General features: G+C 54.6%; 1 protein-coding gene and 1 long non-coding RNA gene across 5 annotated transcripts in view; one reads left to right on the top strand and one right to left on the bottom strand.

Moving 5' to 3' along the window:
• Positions 1 to 20,830, bottom strand: part of CAPZB (capping actin protein of muscle Z-line subunit beta) — a 153,637-nt gene that overhangs the window by 72,143 nt on the left and 60,664 nt on the right. For all 4 annotated transcript variants that reach the window (XM_027965602.3, XM_027965601.3, XM_042244747.2 and 1 more), the window contains exon 2: positions 219 to 308. In XM_027965602.3, coding sequence (XP_027821403.2) covers positions 219 to 308 — 90 coding nt within the window. The remainder of the gene's footprint in view (positions 1 to 218; positions 309 to 20,830) is intronic.
• On the top strand, positions 7,265 to 19,972 carry LOC114113257 (uncharacterized). The gene is made up of 2 exons (XR_003588309.2): positions 7,265 to 11,003; positions 14,421 to 19,972. It is a non-coding gene; the product is annotated as an uncharacterized LOC114113257 (long non-coding RNA).

Raw genomic sequence — 20,830 nt, 5'->3', positions numbered from 1 at the left:
GGTCCCCATCTTGGCTTTATGAGCACAGCCAGCGCAGGAAGAGGGAGAGTCAGGGGAAAGTCCTCCCCTCTCCGGAGGAGCCTCGTAAGCCAGCGGCGGCGTCTAGCTGGGGGTGGGGGGAGCTGTCTTGTGTGGTCTGAACTCCACATGGAACAGGTGTATAAGGCAGCCTAGTATGGCCCCAACCCCAGAGGAAACCGCACAAACAAGGCACCTACCAGATCGATCAGGTCACTGAGGTTTTTCTCGATTTGCTGTGGAGGCAGACGCCTCATCAAGTCCAAGGCACAGTCCAGCTGCTGATCACTCTGCCAAAAGACAAACAGGAGTGTCTGAGTCATTCTGCTGATAGAAACACCAAAACCCCCTGTTTCAAAGGCGCTCCGACAGCTGCAGCTTGCCCAGGTATCCTGAGAGCAGACAGGCCTGCGGCGGGCCCACTGCCACGGCTCCTGGGGGGAGATCGGCCGGGCCCTCCAGGACGGCAGCATCCGTCTCAAGTGGAGGATTCAAAAGATAGTTACATCTGCGGAAGGGGGCTGAGGGGTTCGGAAAGCTGCCCTGCTCAACACACATCTCAAAGTCTCGCGCACTTTCCTTCTCCACCTCGACAGGCTGGCAGCCGTAGGGCCCCTAACTGGTTCTGCCGTGAAAAGGCTCAAGGAGCAGTCAGGCTTTATTCTCTGCTGTCCACCTGGTCGTGACCGCCAGGACATGTCACCAGGTGAGGCTGCCCGATGAGCTCCAAGCCAAGGACAAAAAAAGCAAAGAACAAGACGCGCGCCGACATGTAAGGGCTGCAGTCATTCATCCGAGGCTGGGCCTACCTTCCCAGGCGCCAGGCCCTTGCAAAACAGACCAAGAGCTCCCTCCCGCTGGCCAGGTGGACAAGGGCGTAAGCTGGGGTCGGCGCTCTGCAGGGCCAGGAGGATAAAGGCTGCTCTCGCTCTCGCACTCATCTCTTCATTTAACATTCATACAGCACGGTTCCCTCATGGCCCACTGGTAAAGCATCCACCTGCCAATGTAGGAGACTCAGGCTCGAGCCCTGCTCCGGGAGGATCCCGCCTGCCTCAGAGCAACGGATCCCGCGAACCACAGTTACCGAGCCTGTGCCCTGGAGCCCAGGAGCCGTACTATGACGTCCTCGAGCTCGGAGCCTGCGCTCTGCCCAAGAGAGGGCACCTCAGTGAGAAACCCGCGTTCCACAACTGGACAGCAGCCCCTGCTCTCTGCAGTGAGAGAAAGGCCCGCATGCACTGAAGACCCAGCACAGTCAAAAGAAAGACACTCTAACATTCACGCTGTGGACACACACTGAGAGCCTCTAACATTCACGCTGTGGACACACGCCGAGAGCCACCGAGTCAGGCCCGGCAAAGAGCAATGAGCCGCGGAGGGAGGGAGCCAGGAACTGAGTCGGGGTGAGACCGGGGAGTGCAAGCCATTAATTCAGTGCGCAGTGGGCTCTCACACAGAAGGAAGCCAGGGCTGCGGGCCTGGGAAGACGGCGAAGACTACCACATGTGATGCTAGGAAGTGCAAGTAAGGCAGGCAGGGCCCCCGACACAACCAACCGGAGGCGCCGTCTGATCTGCAGCCTTAATCTGCTCTGCGCAGACCCGTCTCAGGAGTTCTGAAAGCCCTAAACCAACAAGCTCCAGAATCTTTATAAACTACACGAGGTAATCCTGGAAACGCTACATTTGACAGTAATAAAACATAAACTCTGAATCCGACCACCTGCACTTCCATGTACATCAACCACAAACAGGCTGTGGGACAAAGACCCGCTTTATATACCCGCAGAGACATAACGCATGTGCTAGCTGAAGGCAGTTTCCCTCCCAGGTAATCGATACAGCATCTACAGCAGGCTGTCTGTAAAAAAAGAAAACCAAAACAAAACCCCTGGCCCCTGGCTCAAGAAGATTATCAACGAGAACTCAGACACGACAAACAGGCTGTACTCCGCAAAGAGACCTACGCACACTCCAGAAACCATGCACACTTGTTCTGCTTAGTGAGACTTCCCAGCAGCCAGGTATTCCCCCCGTGTGCCAGGCCCTCTAATGCCAGCCAAGCCCCCGGATGCGCGTCTGGCCCACCAACGTGGAAGACACTTCAGTACTTCTAGGCTCAAGGACACACACATGAACTAATTTGACGCTGCCGACCTCTACTCAGTGCTCTGTTCTGCCATTCATTAACTTAGGACCTTGGGCAAATTTCTTAACCTCTAGGGACATCTATTCACCCTGTGAAGGGTCAGAAAGGGAGCTACGTTTAAAATGGAGCCAGACGGCCAGAAGGGGGAGCTCTCAGGCACCAACACACACACCACCAATGACACACTCCAGCTGGGAGAGAGGACCCTGCATTCCAGGAGGAAAGAGGATTTCTCCTTGTCCAGCGGCGAGCCGAGCCCAGCCCAGGGGAAGACATCACCACCTCGAGCCCCCGAACTCTCCCCTCCCTCCAACGGCCATTCCTTCTAAGCACTCCTTCTCAACTTCCTCCTTTTTCTCTATAAAGTAAGGTTCCTCCCCTTTGTTTGCTATACTTTGCTTCTTTTTCCTGAACTGTAATTCTTTGCAATTCCCAAATAAGTCCATTTTGCTGGTAAAATAACCAGCTATTTTAGTTTTAAAGGTTGATAATCCATAAAATGAGGACACTGTCTACTTCACAGCGCTGTCAGGATGATTTAGAGAATACCTGTGAAATGCATAATACGTATTAGTATATATTTGATTAGGAATGTTTTTGTGTACGCACGCAAATACATATTTCAATTTTTAAAAATATTTTAAAATAAAATATTTTGTAACATTTGCCCCACTCAAGCCAACCCAGAAGTCTCTCCTATTGTTCTCAACAGAAGCTAGCTGTTCAAAACGCTGTAAATAGCTCTGTACGCCCTTGGCCACGCAAGAAGAGAAAACCCTAAATCAATCAAGTCAAACTAGTTAAACAGTATAAACTAATGGGCCAAAGACCGTAACAGATGTCCCATCAAAGAAGACACACAGATGGTAACTAGCACCATCTGAAAAGGTGCTCAACATCACACGTCACCAAAGAAAGACAAAGCAAAATGAGATACTATTACACGTCCATCTGAATGGATCGAATCCAGAATTCTGTTAACACCAAAAGCTGAAGAGAACGTGGCACCACAGTAACTCTGATCCGTTGTCAGAGGATACGCCAAACGGCGCACCCGCTTCCAAAGACAGCTTGGCAGCTTCTTCCAAAACTCAACATACTCTTACCGCACAATCCAGCAACCATGCTGGAAATGAATGTTCTCACGAAAGCCTGCCCTCAACTGTCTATGGCGGCTTTATTCATAATTGCCAAAACTTGGAAGCAGTCAAGACAGCTTCAGTAGCTGAGTGGATAAAGGAACTGTGGTAACACAGACAAGGGGTGTGATGACGCCATGAAAGGGCACGCGGGAGACAAATCACGCCCGCCAGGTGGCAGAAGCTACTCTGGAGGGGTACATACTGTGTGAGTCCAGCTATGACCTTTCGGAAAAGACAAAACTACACAGACAATTAAAAAAACACCAGTGGTTGCTAGGGAGAGAGGGGTGAGCACAGCACGGGAATTTCAGGGCAGTGACACTGTACTCTACATGTAGTGGTGATAACGGCAGGCAGCTCTCATTCGGGGCGTCCCGGCGGCTCAAGTGGCAAAGAATCTGCCTACAACGCAGGAGATGTGAGTTCAATCCCTGGGTCGGGAAGACCCCCTGGAGAAGGAACTGGCAACCCACTCCAGAATTCTTGCCTGGGAGATCCCATGGACAGAGGAGCCTGCATGGGGTCACAAAGAGTCGGACATGACTCAGTGGAAAACACACACACACACACACACACACACACACACACACACACACACACACACGGGCTGCCTGCCTGGCTGTGCTGTGTGCAGGGATCAGGAGGATGTGTCGTTTCAAATCTGTCCAAACCCACAGGATGCACAGCCACCAAGAGTGAGCCTGAATGGAGACCATGGATCCTGAGTGATGGGGATGCAGGGCAGGCGCGCCAGCTCTGACTCTCGCGGGGGACGCCCACAGCAGGAGAGGCCCAGGGTGTGTCTGCATCTCCTGCTGACCTTTGCCGCACACCTAGAAGCGCTCTTTAAAGAAAAACAAACCGGCGTTTCTCAACTGGGATTGATTCTGCCCTCCCCACAGCCCCCCAGGAGATGTGAGGACCGTACGGAGACATTTTCAGCTGTCATCACTGTGCAGGAGGGGACCTAACGGGAAAGCGCCCAGGATGCTTCTGAACGAACATCCTGCGATGCACAGAACAGACCCCAACAACCTGACCCAACAGGGCAGTAATGCCCAGCTGGAGAGACCTTGGCTTAGAAGAATTGTTCTGGGGAATTACAAACTCCCAGACTCTGGTTAAAGCCAAGAATCCGGAAAACTGCACACACACAGAACATTTTACGTACAATTCTAACTGACAGACTACCCATAACCCTAAAATGTCTGGTATTTGAAAATAGTCTCACCTAGATATTAACAATGTTCCTAAGAACAAGGGACAGTTCTTAAATATAAGCCTGCTGCTGCTGCTACTAAGTCGCTTCAGTCGTGTCCGACTCTGTGCGACCCCAGAGACGCTGTGCGACCCCAGAGACAGCAGCCCACCAGGCTCCCCCTTCCCTGGGATTCTCCAGGCAAGAACACTGGAGTGGGTTGCCATTTCCTTCTCCAATGCATGAAAGTGAAAAGTGAAAGTGAAGTCGCTCAGTCGTGTCCGACTCTTAGCGACCCCATGGACTGCAGCCTACCAGGCTCCTCCATCCATGGGATTTTCCAGGCAAGAGTACTGGAGTGGGTGCCATTGCCTTCTCCGAAATATATAAGCCTAGCTACACTGAATCTTTAATTCAGACATAATGGGAAGTTCAGAAGGGATTAACCAGAAGCTGAGTATTTAGAAAAAGGAACACAACTTGACCAGAAAAGGTCAACATGAAAAGACCTGTTTTCATGCTTCCTAGGAGCCTGTTCACATGTCCCCCACCCCAGTGCACTGACCACAGCCCCACCCCTCGAGGTGCCGGTAGCATGAAGGCTTTCCTTCTGGACAGTCCTCTGACTGCATTGAGTTTGGAGGCATTAAAATATTACTGCAAAATGGTCTAACTTGTATTTTGCATCAATCCCAACAATCTCAATAGGAAATACTCACTATAAATTTCTAAGGCTAAGGATGTCTTCAGTTCAGTCGCTCAGTCGTGTCCAACTCTTTGTGACCCCATGAACCACAGCACACCAGGCCTCCCTGTCCATCACCAACTCCTGGAGTCCACCCAAACCCATGTCCACTGAGTCAGTGATGCCATCCAACCATCTCATCCTCTGTCGTCCCCTTCCCCTCCTGCCCTCAATCTTTCCCAGCATCAGCGTCTTTTCAAATGAGCCAGCTCTTCACCAAAGCACTGGAGTTTCAGCTCCAACGTCGGTCCTTCCAAATAGTAAACACCTGGAACGCCCAGGACTGGTCTCCTTTAGGGTGGACTGGCTGGATCTCCTCGCAGTCCAAGGGGCTCTCTTCTCCAGCACCACAGGTCAAAAGCATCAATTCCTCAGTGCTCAGCTTTCTTCACAGTCCAACTCTCACATCCATACCTCACCACCGGAAAAACCACAGCCTTGACTAGACGGGCTTTTGTTGACAGAGTGATGTCTCTGCTTTTCAATATGCTGCCTAGGTTGGTCATAACTTTCCTTCCAAGGAGTAAGGATGTCTAACTGTCGTTAAATTAGTAAATGACTAAAAAGCTTCCCATAAAGCCAACCAACATGGGAAAACTTAATGACAGCTTGCAAAAAAATTTTAAATTATAGTTAACTGGAGCCCTCTGCTTAGGAGTCATCCCAAATCCTTAAGAGGCCCAAACAGGAAATAGCTCAAGAGGATGAAGAAAACATGGCTGGTCCACAGCTACAAGCAACATGAGTGGCCCCAGAAACAGAATGAGAAAGGGGCTGGGGAAGCAAGTCCCAGAGGACTACAGAGGGTGCTGCCACCTTCAAAAAGCTCAAAACCCAGCAGTACTGAACTCTCCATTATTTATACACACACACTTTAAACTAAATACAGCAAGGCTTTCTTTCTCATTTGCCAAGACAAGGGAACGATAAATACAAAATTCGGAAGAGGGAGAAGGAGCCACAAGGGAAAAATAAAACTTGACATTCATCGAGGTCCTGCATGAAATAATGGACTCAAAGATACGCATAACATCAGGATGCTTAAACTTACCCATGTGTTAGTATGGTCCTTTACAGCTATCAGGGATCTAAATATTTCTGAGCTGATGTGTGTACAGTTTCAGACTTTCGCACGTGGCTGTCCAATTTCCCCAACTCCATTCAGTGAAGAGACTGCCTCCACTGTATACTCATTCTTGACTCTATCCAAAGTGAATTGACCATGCATGCACAGGTTGATTTCTGAGTTCTCTTTTTTATTGTCACTGTTTCACTTCACTCAGTATTTTTTAAAGGTAACAGGGAAAAAAAAAAAAAAACAAGAGCAAGCAAGGACAGGCACTGGGATTAAGGAGCCCAGAGTCTAAAGCCTGTGGAGGGGAGGAAGGAAGGTGTTCTTGCGTGGAACCTACCCCCACCCCGCGTCTGGCTCCAGCATCAGTACTGGGCGCTGAGAGCCTCGCCTTTGCCCCAGTGCGATCCCTTCACAACCACCACCTGGGTAACCGCAGCAGCTCTGCGACCCCTTTAAGATCTTCCCTCAGGGCAGGAGCTCAAGGCCTCGTGGGGCTTTCGCCTCCAGCCCTTAGCGTGGGGTCAGGAGTGCTCTGCTTTGGTCTTAGCTGCATGGCCTGGGATCTGGGGAGAGGACGCTAAGATTCCCCCTGGTGGGCTGTGCACCGTCCCCAGAGCAAGAGCAGATGCGCCCACCCTGCCCTTCAACAGCCCCTGCAGGCCTGCGACTAGGTTTCCGCTCCACCACAGAGCCCTGAGCGGCCACAGGGACGGAAACCTAGTCCCGACTCTCGAGGAACTGGCCACAGAAGAGCCCAGGGTCACGAGGCGGGTGTGAGGTCCCCGACCAGGGGTCACGGGAGCTGCAGAGACGAAGCAGCTCCCGGTGCACCGTGAGTGCGCCTCGTCGTGAGCCAATTCGTCCCCTAGGCTCTCCAGGCTCTTTATTTTCTGCACGGTCACCCTGTGACCGGGGGTTTCCACGAGACGGTTCCTTTGAAATCCTAACTGGTCCTAGACACACTTCCCTTTCATCAGAGGAGCTTTCCCGGCTCCCCCTTCCACTGGTGGCATTTTCCAGGCTGAAAGGTAAAAAGGACAAGAATGACCGTTTCGCGTCACTCTGGAATTGTCTACCCGTTCCATTAGCTGTTGAATAGTTTGAGTGTTCCCGAGGTGACAAGCACTGGTTCTGACACTATCTCCAGGGGCTCACGGAGCAGTCAGAGTCCACACAGAGAAAGACGGCAGAGGAGTCCTTGCTGGGTGTCGGCACACAGAGAGGACGGCCAGCCCGCTTTGCACTGGTGAGGCTCGCGGCATCAATTTAGACCTCTGGTTGTGTTTTTCAGGACATCAACAGCGAGGGAACGTTTTCACTCTGCTGGTTTCTCACACGGCTTGAAGAAACACAGGAACTGCTTAAAATCACCTGATGACGAGTAAAACAACTGCTAATACTTTTTCAGGACAGTAAGTCAAACAAAACACTATAGCTGAAGAGACACCATGGGATTTTCAGAGGCTGGGCGATCCTGCTAAGCATCTGCACGCAGTGGAACCTGCCGGCCACAGGAACTCCAAGGGCAAAGACTAACTCGGAAATCAGCAACAACGGCGACTCCACCTCCTGCTGGGGGTGCAGAGGACATGTCCTAGCCGGGGCTAAGCTCAAAGCTTAATGCAAGGAACACCTCTATCCACAGAAACGAGAAACTTTGGAGCAAATGTGCACGAGTGGTGCCGGGACCACCAAAGACTCCTCAGCAAAAGGGGAGGGCGCCCGTGGCCCGTTAGGCCTGGCTGCGCAAGGCTGCCCCAGGCTAACGTGGAGACCACGGGTGCGACCTGGCTGTGCAAGGCTGCCCTGGCTAGCGCGCAGACCACGGGTGCGACCAGACGGAGAGGCTGGGAAAGGCTGTGGCCTGGCTCCAGGAGGAGCGAGGGGGCAGCGCAAGGCCGGCTTCAGCCCAAACTCCAGGGGGCAGCGGTTTTCTCGGCAGGCTCCAGGGAAAGGAACGGAACCTCAGTGCTCCCAGCAGCTTTGCGTTGGTCGACTTCGTAAGTACAGCTTCTGTGGCATTCTGCTTGGCCTTTAAAACTCTAAAACCTGCTTCTCCAGGAGGGATTGCTTAACTGCTAAGTTGCTTCAGTCGTGTCCGTCTCTGGGTGACCCCAGACATGGCAGCCCACTAGGCTCCCCCATCCCTGGGATTCTCCAGGCAAGAACACTGGAGTGGGTTGCCATTTCCTTCCCAGGAGGGATTAGGAGCCCCAAAGATTTCTCCACAGAGGACTGAGAGGAATATGTCGTGTCTTAGAGAATGAAGCAGACTAGTTTCCAAAAACCCGCCTGAACAAGCTCTCCCACCCCTCGCCCGTCTTGCAGCGTGACTCGGCCATTGCCCCCGGTGGGGGATGGAGCCCACGTCCCCCCAGCCCCCTTTGGGATGGGGAGTCTTCTGACTCCTACAATCAGCAGGGCCGACCTCGGTCACTTCTGAGCCATAAGAGGTCATCCATCCTCCCCCTTGCCTGCTCAGCACTCGGGCCTGCCGCCCCGCAAGCCACACTGTGGGGAAGAACCGCCTGATGAAGACAGTCCACCTGAAGAGACGCCTGCACGGTGAAGGGAGAACCCTGGCCAGCCTGCAGGTGCTGCCGGCTTCAACAGCCTGAGATCCTGAGCCAGAACCGCCCGGCCGAGGCTCTCCCCTGAATTTCCAGCCCCAGAACCAACTGAGATAACACGTGACTGTAGCTCTTTGTGGTCACCAGGTTCTGGAGTGGCTCTGTGAGATGGCCACAGTAACTGACGCAGGAGGAGGCCCGTGGCGCCTGGGGGAGCCAGTGTGACCAGGGGTGGGGCTGGAGAGGGCGGGAGGGCCAAAGACTATAAGAGGCAGGACACACAGGTCAAGGGAGCCTGCTAGAAACGCGGGGTCTGAGATGCCTGAGCTTTCCAGTGGGAGCCCTCTGCCCCGCACCAGACGATGCCACAGCCTCACTGGTGTGTGTATGACTGTGTGCGCCCTTTTAAAACAGCGTCTGTAATTTCAGGGACACGCAGGAACTTCAAACTGCTCTGCTCTCAGAGCAGAAGCCCCGCCTGGCCTGCTCCAGGGACTGTACTTAACAGCATCTGTCTATACATAAACAACCAGCCAAAGCTTCAAGGCCTTTATAGTTTGTTCTTAAATTCATCAAGTCCTTCCCTCGTTTACATTCCCAAGAGGCTTAGCAAATACTTCACAGACAACACAAAGGCCAACTTCACTGGAGCCCAGGCTGATTTATCACAAGTTTATGGAGTCTAAAGGCACCGTGGTTTTTGTCTTGTATAATCTGTGACCCAACAGGCAACTCTGTTTAAAAGCTGAATCTGTCTTCTGCCCTGTGGGCCGGGAACAGTGTGTGCCGGGGGCTAAATGGGGAAGATCTGCAGGGCGGCCCGGCCAACCGCTCCTCTGCAGGCCACTGGGAAACTGCATGGTTTGGATTAACAAAAAGAAAAAGTGTTTCCTTGCCCTGACTGAGTGCCCTCTGGTTGAATCCTCTGCGAGGGAAGCGGTGATGACGGCAGCCGGAGGGCGGCAGCCCACCAGGCACACACAGGCCGTCCCTGCGGACGGCGCGCCTTCCCACGGGAAACTCCAAACCCTGCACCAAGCCCCGCAAAGCCACAGGGGAAGCCCCCCTGGCCGACCAAGCCTCCGCTGAGGATCTTCACTGCTGGGTCATCTTCAACATACAATTAACCGTTTCAAGGTGAAAGCAATTCAGAGCCTTGGGACAATGTTGTTTTGATCACCATGAAAACATACACACAAGTCTCTGCTTTAAAAAAAATATTCTGCCAGGGGACTTCCCTGGCAGTCTAGCTAGTGCTTAAGAGTCTGTACTTCCAGCAGGGTGGGAAGGGGTGGGTGGGTGTGCGAGTTCGATCCCTGGGCGGGGAACCAAGATCCCACGTGCCAAAAAAAATAAAACGAAATTAAAATTAAAAAATAACAGAAGTCCTGCCAGGATCACAGGGATTTAGATCCAGATGGACCTTCCAAGTTCATCTAAGGTCTGACCCCCTGTTTTACAGACAGACAGTGAGGCTCAGAGGAAGCTGTGCAGGGCCCCACGGTCAGCGGCAGAACCAGCGCGTGCCCCGGGTGGTGCGGGGAGAGCGTGCTCCCACACCGGGCCTCCTCCCACCCGACTCCGGCCCCGCGCCGCCGCCGTGGGAGCAGGCACCGTGGGAGCAGGCACCGCCCGCGAGCTGAACGGCTGAGCCGCGCGCGGCCCTGCCCACGAGGGGGACACGGCCGGCCGGCGCGCGGGGAGCAAGGGCCGCGGGCCCTCCACAGAGCTGACCCTCCAGACGCCCGGGGCGCCGAGCACGCGCGGATTCCGGTCTCCGCAGCAGCTCCTGGGGCCAGCGGCGAGGCGCGGGCGAGCCACCTTCCCACGAACCCTGCGCGGCGCTGCCTCTACCGCTTCCCACGCCGGCCAGGAGCGCGGGGCAGCGCCTCACCGGCGGGGGGCGCCGGCGGGCGGCCCGCTCCCCACATTCCCCCACCTCTCGGGCCAGGCCGCCGGCCACATTCCCGGCCCCCATCTGCTGCGGCTGGGAAATCAGAAGCCTGCACACAAGCAAGACACAACAGGGAACAAACCCAACCCTGGGAGGAGGAGCAAGCCGCAGCGCCAAACGCCTGGGTCCAGAGTCACCGGCCCAGAGTCGGTGAGCGCCTGACACTGCATGAAGCTAGGGGTGTGTGTGGGGGGGTGTGTGTGTGTGTGTGGTGTGTGTGTGGTGTATGTGTGTGTGTGTGGTGTGGTGTGTGTGTGTGGTGTGTGTGGTGTGTGTGTGCGCGGTGTAGTCTGTGTGTGTGGTATGGTGTGTGTGTGGTATATGTGTGTGTGTGGTGTGGTGTGTGTGTGCACGGTGTGGTATGGTGTGTGTGGTGTGATGTGTGTGTGTGGTGTGGTGTGTGTGGTATGTGTATGTTGTGGTGTGTGTGTGTGTGGTGTGTGTGGTATGGTGTGTGTGTGTGGTGGGTGTGTGTGTGGTGTGGGGTGTGTGGGGTGTGTGTGGTGTGGTGTGTGTGTGTGTGTCTGTGTGTGTGTGTGTGTGTGTGGTGTGTGTGGTCTGTGTGTGTGGTGTGGTCTGTGTGTGGGGTGTGTGTGGTGTGGTGTGTGTGTGTGGTGTGGTCTGTGTGTGTGTGTGTGGTGTGGTCTGTGTGTGTGGTGTGGTCTGTGTGTGTGTGTGGTGTATGTTGTGGTGCGTGTGTGGTGTGGTGTGTGTGTGGTGTGGGGTGTGTGTGTGTGTGTGGGGTGTGTGTGTGTGGTGTGTGTGGTGTGGTCTGTGTGTGTGGTGTGTGTGTGTGGTGTGGTCTGTGTGTGTGGTGTGGTCTGTGTGTGTGGTGTGTGTGTGTGTGGTGTGGTCTGTGTGTGGGGTGTGTGTGGTGTATGTTGTGGTGCGTGTGTGGTGTGGTGTGTGTGTGGTGTGGTCTGTGTGTGTGGTGGGTGTGTGTGTGTGGTGTGGGGTGTGTGTGGTGTGTGTGGTGTGGTCTGTGTGTGTGGTGTGGTCTGTGTGTGTGGTGTGTGTGTGTGTGGTGTGGGGTGTGTGTGGTGTGGTGTGTGTGTGGTGTGGGGTGTGTATGGTGTGTGGTGTGGGGTGTGTGTGGTGTGGTCTGTGTGTGTGGTGTGGTCTGTGTGTGGGGTGTGGGGTGTGTGTGGTGTGGTCTGTGTGTGTGGTGTGGTCTGTGTGTGGGGTGTGGGGTGTGTGTGGGGTGTGTGGTATGTGTGTGTGGTGTGGTCTGTGTGTGTGGTGTGGTCTGTGTGTGGTGTGGGGTGTGTGTGGTGTATGTTGTGGTGCGTGTGTGGTGTGGTGTGTGTGTGTGTATGGTGTGGTGTGTGTGTGCGGTGTGGTATGGTGTGTGTGGTGTGATGTGTGAGTGTGTATGTGTGTGTTGTGGTTCTTCCCCTTTCCCTGCGAGGGGAATGAAGCAGATCAGCCCTTCATGCTCTGAGTGTAGCGCGGGGCGAGTCTGGCCCCCAGGGCGTCCCCGCAGGCCGGCCTGCGTGAGTGCTGGCGCTCTCCGGGGCTGGGAAGCACACAGCTTATCTGCCAGGACTTCTACACAATAGCTTTTGGGTGCTCCAGGGCCCTTTCCTCCCTCATTTTCTGCTCACTTGACACAAGTTTTCCATTTAGGCTGCCAGGAGTCTCAAGAAAGGCAGGTGGAGTGTTATTTCAAGTTTCCAAGTCATTAAGTACAGACAGAAAATGGCAGACTTCCCAACTCCCACCCCACCAACACCCTCCTCCCAGTTTGTAAGGAGTGCATCGCTCCCCTGAAACCAGAATGGGAGACAGGACAGAACTTCTGGGCAGAAAACAATAGAAAGAGCTGACCGCAGTCCATGTTCACCCACAGCAAACCTCCTGCCCTTCGTCCTCATGGGTTCTGTTCAGCTTTCTTTCCTCAGTCCTCTGACCATCTCTTCAGCCCAGAATGGCACCAAGACATGGTCTTGCCATGTTGCTTTTCTCCCTGTTTACTGGAGTCCCCAGGGTCAGCTTCCCTGGTGGCTCAGACGGTGAAGAATCTGCCTGTAATGCAGGAGACCCAGGTTTGATCCCTGGGTCGGGAAGATCCCCTGGAGAAAGGAATGGCAACCCACTCCAGTACCCTTGCCTGGAGAATCCCGTGGACAGAGGAGCCTGGAGGGCTGCAGTCTACTACAGTCCATGGGGTTACAAAGAGTGAGACGCCACTGAACCTCTAACACTTTCCCCAAGGCCAGCTGAGGCCATCAGAAACATACAAACAGCACAGTCCTAGCAGAGACCCCAAATTACCTCAACTTCCCCTCCAGCAACGGGAATGTCCAAGTGCCTCTCCCCCTGATGTTTACTCTGCAGCAAAACCTAGCAACCTCCATACAGGCTCCATGTTGACTCCTTCAGCAATCGGCTGATTTTCCTGTACACATCCTTCAGGGAGTGAAGGGTCCAAAAGGAATCACTCAGGAGGTGGAGTGCTCTCTCGGCTGTGGGGTGGGGAAGGAAAAGGTTTCCAATACTCAATGTTTACATTCCCCAAATCTCTTAACTGCAGACCAGGGGACAGCTTCTCTGCAGGGACAAAGCTAACGTGGTGAGTTTGGTGAACAGTGAAAATTCCCAACCAGAGTCAGCAACTGGGGTCTGCAGGGAGGCACCAGGGTGCAAGCGCACTCCACCTGCTCAGGCAGAGTCCCTGCTGGGAGCAAGGCACGCAGCACAGGGTGTGTTCTGGAAGCAGATAAGGGTCCCCTCCTCTGGCACCCTCCACCTCTGTCGGCCCGGGCTCGCAACCTCAGAGAGCCTGCCGACCATCCTGCGTGCGGGCACTCCAGTTCCAATCAGCACTCAGCCTAAAGGCATAGTCTTTTCTCCGGCTTCCATTCTGGGCCACCGGAAGGCCGGGCACTGTCTGTGCGGCTTTCAGGAAAGCCTCACAGTAGCTTTGTGAGATGGGCACCGTCACCCTGGCTTTACAGGCAGTAAACCGAGGCTCAGAAAGGTCCGGATCCTGAACACGCACGACAGAGGAGGACACAGAATGAAACCCACGTTCTGCCTCCTGTGAACACACGCTCTGTGTGTGTGCACGTGCATCTAAGTCCAGATCCTGAGCACGCACAACAGAGAAGGACAAAGATCAAAACCCACGTTCTGCCTCCTGTGAACGCACGCTCTGTGTGTGTGTGTGTATGTGTGTGAGTGTTCCGCTGCTAAATTGCATCAGACTCCTTGCAACTCCATGGACTTCAGGATGCCAGGGTTCTCTGTCCTTCACTGTCTCCCAGAGTTTGCTCAAATTCATGTCCATTGAGTCAGTGATGCCATCTAACCATCTCTCTAGAGAATGCTAAATAACCCAAACTAGAAGAAAATTAACTTCAAGTGACTGGGGAGAACAACTTGCTAGCTCAAGAAATCAGACGGGGGCAGCAAGTCTCTGATTCCAGGCTGGGCAAACGAGGGACAGCTCGACCTCCTAACAAATTCTGAAACCTCCTGTCCCCCTACACTGCAGACTCTATTCTTACAAACACTATCAGTGATGGGTGCATTTCTCGAAAAAGGTACAGACTGTCTCTCTTGTAGATGGTTTCCGGACTCCTCAGAAGATCTGCAAGGCGCCATGACCTACTGTCTGATCGTGGATGTTTCACAGATGTCTACGGCTGCTGCCTCTGCAGGGTCCTGGCGGGTTTCACGTAACAAGAGACTGATCCCTCCACTTTGTCAACTGGTAATCCCGAGGAGTCTTCAATGGATGCCTTGCATGCCATCCATTTCTACCTTGATGGCAGAAGAAATTCAAGAAGCCGTTCACCAAAGTCAAAGATGATTGGAACAGAGCATCCTTGTATTCCACAGAAGAGTTAAAAGAATTTTGCGGGGGGAGAAACATCATCCACGTGTTCATTGACGAAGGCTGAGGAAAGGATACTCCTTTCTCACAGCAGAAGCAGCCAATTCACATAAACCTTCCTCTAAACTGAGTTATAAGATGGGCTGGAGGAAATTCGCAGCATTTTGGCCGCGGGTTTCTGCCAGTAACACACTGCACATGCTTCCAGAGGACTGGCCCAAAGCGCCACCAGCACAGGAGGACGAGCTGCGGCGGGAAAGCTGCACGATCTAGAGGATGCGAGGGAGACGAAGCCTCCTTCCAAGGACTTCAGCTAGGAGAGGGCAGTGCCGCCTTCTGACTTGCATCCAACGGGCGGCGTGAGGAAAAGAGGAACACGGGGCCAACACAGCCACCAGAACAGCTGGCCCACTTCTTCCCTGGTCCCTGCCTCTCATTTCAGACGCCAGCGGGGGGCAGCACAGAAAGCCCCGTATCCGCCTGCCCCGTCCAGGTCAAGCGCAGCTCCTTCGCACGGCGCCACGCCCACTACCAACCACGGGCACAGCACATCCCAGTGCAGGGAATCCCGCAACAATGCCAGGCCCTCTGGCGCTCCCAAACACAACCCAAAGCTTCCACCGCCTTTGGTGACAGTGAAGGACAATGGACCGTTTCCCCAACCCGTGACGGATCTGAAACTCAACCCAAGACCTGGTAGAAGGCTCTCCTTGTCCAGCCGCCAGGACCCACCGGGCGGGGAGGTGCCTAAGGGCGAGGGCCTCCCAGCTTCCGTGTCTAGGCCCCAAAACAGGTCCCTCGCCAGGCGGCAAGCGGCACGGAAGGCCCCGGGAGTCAGACAGATGTGGGTTCACATCTTTCAATGCCGCCTCCTAGAAATGGAGATCTGGGAAAGTCCTTCACATTCCAGAGTCTCAATTTCGTCATCTGTTCAATAAAACTAGTAATGACACCTACCCTGCAGCCTTGTTTTGAGAATTTTATGAAGTGTGTGTAAAGAAACTAGCAGAGTTTCTGGAACGTACTAAGTGCTCAGTTAAACAGCAGATACTGTCGCCAACCTCTTCCACAGAATCTAGCTTCGGGGGCACAGGGCTCAGCATTCCCACATGGCATTAACACGCCACCTACCCGCGTCTGCGGTTCACACTGCCCGAGGGCACGCCAGCTGGGCAGCCACGGATAGGGGCTGAGCAATCAAACTGGACGTGGCCGCCTCTTCTGGGCCAGAGCAAACTGGTCTTTTCCTCTCTCAAAAGACAAGTTTCCTTCAAGAACAGCTCGCCAACAAGACGTTTTCACGAGCTCCAAACCCTCTTTCCATCCTTCACTGAACACTGAGTGCTATGTCTCGAGAAGGTTGCTGGCTGAGCGAGGAGCTTAAAAGTCCTTCAGTGAGTAAAACTAATTAAATGAAGGGAAGCACCAAGTGCCAACCCCAAGATATCTTTGTCACTGGAGGGCAACCGCTTTGCAGGGGTGCCTTAGCTTTGGCTGTGCGGCAGTGCAGGTCAGCTGCCGCGGTGTGCATATCCCTGCCCTCTCTTGCGCCTCCCTCCCCTCCCGCTCCCACCAATCCTCCGGGCCGTCAAGGGGCACCAGGCTGGGCTCCCCTGCTACACGGCAGCTTCCCACCAGCTACCTGCTTCACACAGGACAGCGTATACATGTCAGGGCCACTCTCTCCACGTCCCCATTCTCTCCTTCCCCCCCTTCTAAGTCCACACCAAGGCAGCTTCTTGAAAACTGGAAACTGGATCTACCCTGGTGGTCCAATGGTTAAGACTTGGCGCTTCTAGGGCAGAGGGCGTGGGCTCAATCCCTGGTCAGGGAACTAGGGTCTCGCACGCCCCATGGGGCACAGAGTAAAAACAATAAAAGAGAGAAAGAAACGGAAACCAGAGACTAAGCTCGAATGCTGCCCAGCACCATGGGAACCGCCTCCGCCTCTACCGCCCAGAGGAGACCCCGCCAGCAAACACCGCCGCCACCGCCAACAACGCCTGTCGCCGGGCAGGGACTCCACAGCAGGACCACACTTATGGGCTCAGAAGGCACTAATACAGACAACAGCTAAAACTTACTAAAACATTGCTCCCAGGGCTTTAAATGCCACTGTCTCCCCTAATCGCACACAAGTGGAAAGTGTGGCTCCGGGAGGGTCCCCTGGTAATGGCTGGGGCGGGGCTTCAGCCTGCCTGTGACCCCAAGGCCTGCCCTGTGCTGCCTGGCAGCCAGGCCACCACCTGCTGCCACCACGCTCCCTTCTCGTCCTAAGGACCTCGGCGGCCACCGCCTTGTTTTCAAGGCTCCAAAAGAAGAGCAAAGAGCCTTGCACAGCTGAGCAGCCTGGGAGGGAGGCAACATAGCGCTCCAGCTGACAGTACAGGCTGGAGAGAAAGGCCTGCGTTCAACCCTGACCCCGCCAGGTCTCAGCCGTGTGTCCCTGGAAGAGTGACTAAGCTCGTCCGTGCCTCACTCAGGTCTCCCCATCTACAGATCAGGCGTAACCAGGGCGCTCCCTGGCAGCCTGGTGGTTAGGCGCCGTGCTCTCGCTGCCGAAGGCGCGGTCTCTGGCAGAGGCCCTCAAGGTTCGATCTCGGGTAGAGGAACTAAGATCCCACGAGGTGCGTGTTGCAGTTAAGAAAGAAAGAAAACAAAAAACGAACAACAACAACAAACAACCGAAAATCCCCCCAAACGACAGCAAGACACCCACAGGCAGTTAATTAAGCAGCACCACATCATATACTGGTATTTTAAGGGTCAAGCGGGGGTCGTCCTATAGAGCACTCAGCACACAGTCGGGACACGGTCACCGAGTGCATTTTACATGGAAGATCAACAGAGAAGAGCAAGGAAGAAAAGGTAGATGGATACAACCCAAAATTTCAGAATAAAGGCTTCGCGGGCTTTCCGCCAAGTGCTGGGACACAGGGCTGGGCTTGTGTGTGTCCAGACGCAGCGCCAGCGGGGCCTCAGGGCAGCAGAGCCCCGCGGGCTGACGGTCTGATCAGAGAAGGGCCAGATGAGGCTCGGCACTGTGGGCTGAGCTATTTCAACATGCGCCTCTACAGAGCCAAAGTTCAAGGATGGCTTGTCTTATAATGCTTTACGACTCTGAACACTCGACTTCTCAGAACAGTGTTCTCCTGGTCCACAGGAGATAAAACCGTATCTCATCCAGATACAAATATCCACTGACTGATCACTTTCACTGAAAGCAGTCTTGCAATTTGGGATCTTCAGTGAGTAAGGGCATTCCACGAAAATAAGAAACATCACTCTGGCTCAGGGCAGAAGCCCTCTCGATGTGCTTCTGAGGGCACCATGGGGAGAAATCTGAGGACCAGGTGCTGAACAACTCAAGGGCCAGGATGCTATCACCCTGGTCACCTCCAGCTCGGACAGTCCTCAGCCACAGAGGAAAGTGACACTCAGAGCAGGCAGTGCACAGCGGAGCCTCACGCGACACGCTCTCCTAAACAAGCTTCTAAGTGGGATGCTTGCTAAATTTCCAATACAGGAAACAAATGGTGACATCAATGACTTCCTGTCTCTTGGTCACAGGAATAAACAGAGACGGCAGAGTCAGCTGGCCTACGGCGCTCAGAGCCCTTCTGCATGGTCTGAAAGGGCTTGATGTGAAATGGAGAAATCTGTGCAACTGGAAAAGCGATCAGGAACCAGACACGCTGGGCAGTGAAACTCCCAGCAAGGTGGCCTTCGAGGTCTCCACGGCTCGCAAGGCATTTTCCCCGGGTTCCCAGCAGCCCAGGGAAACTGAATACACTGTTTACCAGGGACCCCAGAGAAGCCAGCCTCAACTCACCAGCGGGACAGCTTCGTGGACACAGAGAGAAGACATGCTTGCTGCACTTTGCCAATTTCGTTACATTTCACTCCTAAGTTCTGAGACCGAAACGAACGGGGGGCGCCACAGGAGAGCTTAACAAAGCAGAGGGGGCTGTTTTGCTAGGCTCCTGCCTCCAACGTGAAGGGAGAAATCAATTCACTTTCCCCTCTAACCCGTGAATCCCAGGAGAGGGCCAGTGTTTGGATGGCCTACAAACGCTCAGCTTCCCTGCAGTGCCCCAGACGGGGATCCATCCATCCACATATTGTTCTTACCTCCCACCTCCTCCCCGCTTGGGGGAGGGGGCCGGGCACACAGTTCCGAGGTCACGCTCCTCACTTGAGGGATCGTGGGAATGCTTACGGACACACTTGCCCCAGCGCCGCCAGCTGGATCGCCACGTCCTGATGGGCTGGGGAGGATGGGGGCGCATGGAGGCAGATGTTCCGTGTTATTGTAAAACAAACAGACAAGGATCACGCTGTGCACCCTTGAAATACGTGCCGCCCTGGGCTTCGGTTAGAGCCCAGCAAAGCTGGGGGAGAAAAGAAAGGCAACAAAGCGCCAGCCACTCTTCCCCCCTCCGGAGTGTAGTGCGCCCGAGAGCTCAGGGGCCGCAGGTCAGAATGAGAAAATTCAATTAGGAAGCAAGGACGAGGCAACCCAGAGCATGCCAAGCAGAAGAGGAGGTCTTCCCAAGGTCCCAGCGCCGAGTGGCACCTCAAAGCGCCCTGGAAGGTGACCCAGGGGCTTCCCATGCCCTCTGAGGGATCCGGGGCCTTGTCCTAGCTTTTACTTGTGGAACTGGAATCCGGACCAGGTCTGCCCTATGCCGTGCGCTTTCCCATGCGGCTTCCCTACTGGGAAGAAGCAGGGCTTCAGAAGCCAGGGCTGGGGCAAGGTCCCCGCTCTCAGATGCGCGGAGCTGTTCCCGGGCTACACGGACAGGTGCCCAGCTCCCCACTGGAGGCTCACGGGCTCTGAGGGGCCGTCAAGGTCACCAGCAAGGGCTATCCTTTGCTCCTTTAGGGTTCCTCCATAGCCAAGGGCAGGTAGCTGGTCAGTGTTGGGAAAATGGCTTCACTGACACTCACAGGATTAAATCCAGAGCAAGGGGGCAGGGGCAGGAATCTGTTTCCAATCAGTGATGGAAAACAGATTTCCTCTTCAGCCAGGATTCTTCCTTCCACAATGTGACCATCAGCGGGCTCCACCCGAGACCAGAGAAAAGCAAGGCGGTATGGAGCATGGTGATACACGCTAAGAGATGAGCCCGTCACAGTCAGCAAACATATGCCCCGCGGAAGGTATTAGCAAAACTCCCATCACGGAGAGATGAGATGAAGTACAGATCCACCTCCTCCCTGTAACCCACTTCCTTCCCTGTTCTACACGTACAGAAATAAAGTTTCAAAACCATCTTAACTACTGCGTCCTTCCTGTAGAGCACAGGCATGCACTTTCACATTAACACGGGAGAAGATGGTGACTTCAGAGGCTCGAGAGTTTTCGTGACTTCAGAGGCTCACTTCCCCCTCAGGAAACCCCTGAAGCACCCGGTTGCTCAGCCTGACAGGTGTCGGCGGCAGCCGATTCCCCGCGTCCCCGGGCGGCGCTGGGCGCACACCTGCCGTCCCCGCCCACCGCCTGGCCGGGCATCCAAAAACGTGCCACTTCTGGGTTGGCAACACTGCCTCAAATCCCTGGCGCAAGCCACCATGTCCTTCCTCAGCTCCCGGCCACACTCCGGGTTCCGCCTGTGCCCTGCCTGTGACACAATTCGGGGGGTCCCCGGGGTCAACCCCACTGACGCGCCGAGGGCTCACCATGTGCCACTCATCCTGGAGCTTATTCCTGTTAGATGTGGCCCCTGGCGTCTGCTTGGGTGTTTTTTCCCTTTTTTGGTGGTGGGTTTGTTATCTTTCTGGAGTTTTTTCGTTTCTTTGAGGGACTCAAGGTCCTAACATCGAGTGCTTCCTCGGCAGTTTCTCCGGCTGCCCTCACACCCTTTGCCCAGGCATAAGCAAGCACGACGGTGCACAAGGGAGCAGACCCACGTGTACAGAGATGACGCGCACCGCCGCAGGGCAGAAACTAGCAGCGCTGCAGGGCGGTCACAGTGCAGCAGAGAGAAAAGAGGAGCGCGGCACAGGGCCTGGGCACGAGCAGGCGGGTGGCTGCCCAGTTCCCAACAGCTCCAGGAAACACACATCAGCCGCCTCCAACAGACCACCCAGAAAGTACTTCGAGGTACACGCATTCAGGGAACACACCAGTACAAGA

The sequence above is a fragment of the Ovis aries genome, chromosome 2 (genome assembly GCF_016772045.2).
Source record: "Ovis aries strain OAR_USU_Benz2616 breed Rambouillet chromosome 2, ARS-UI_Ramb_v3.0, whole genome shotgun sequence".
Lineage (NCBI taxonomy): Eukaryota > Metazoa > Chordata > Mammalia > Artiodactyla > Bovidae > Ovis > Ovis aries.
The sequence above is the reverse complement of the archived record's forward strand: the minus strand, read 5'-3'. Positions and strand labels throughout refer to the sequence as shown.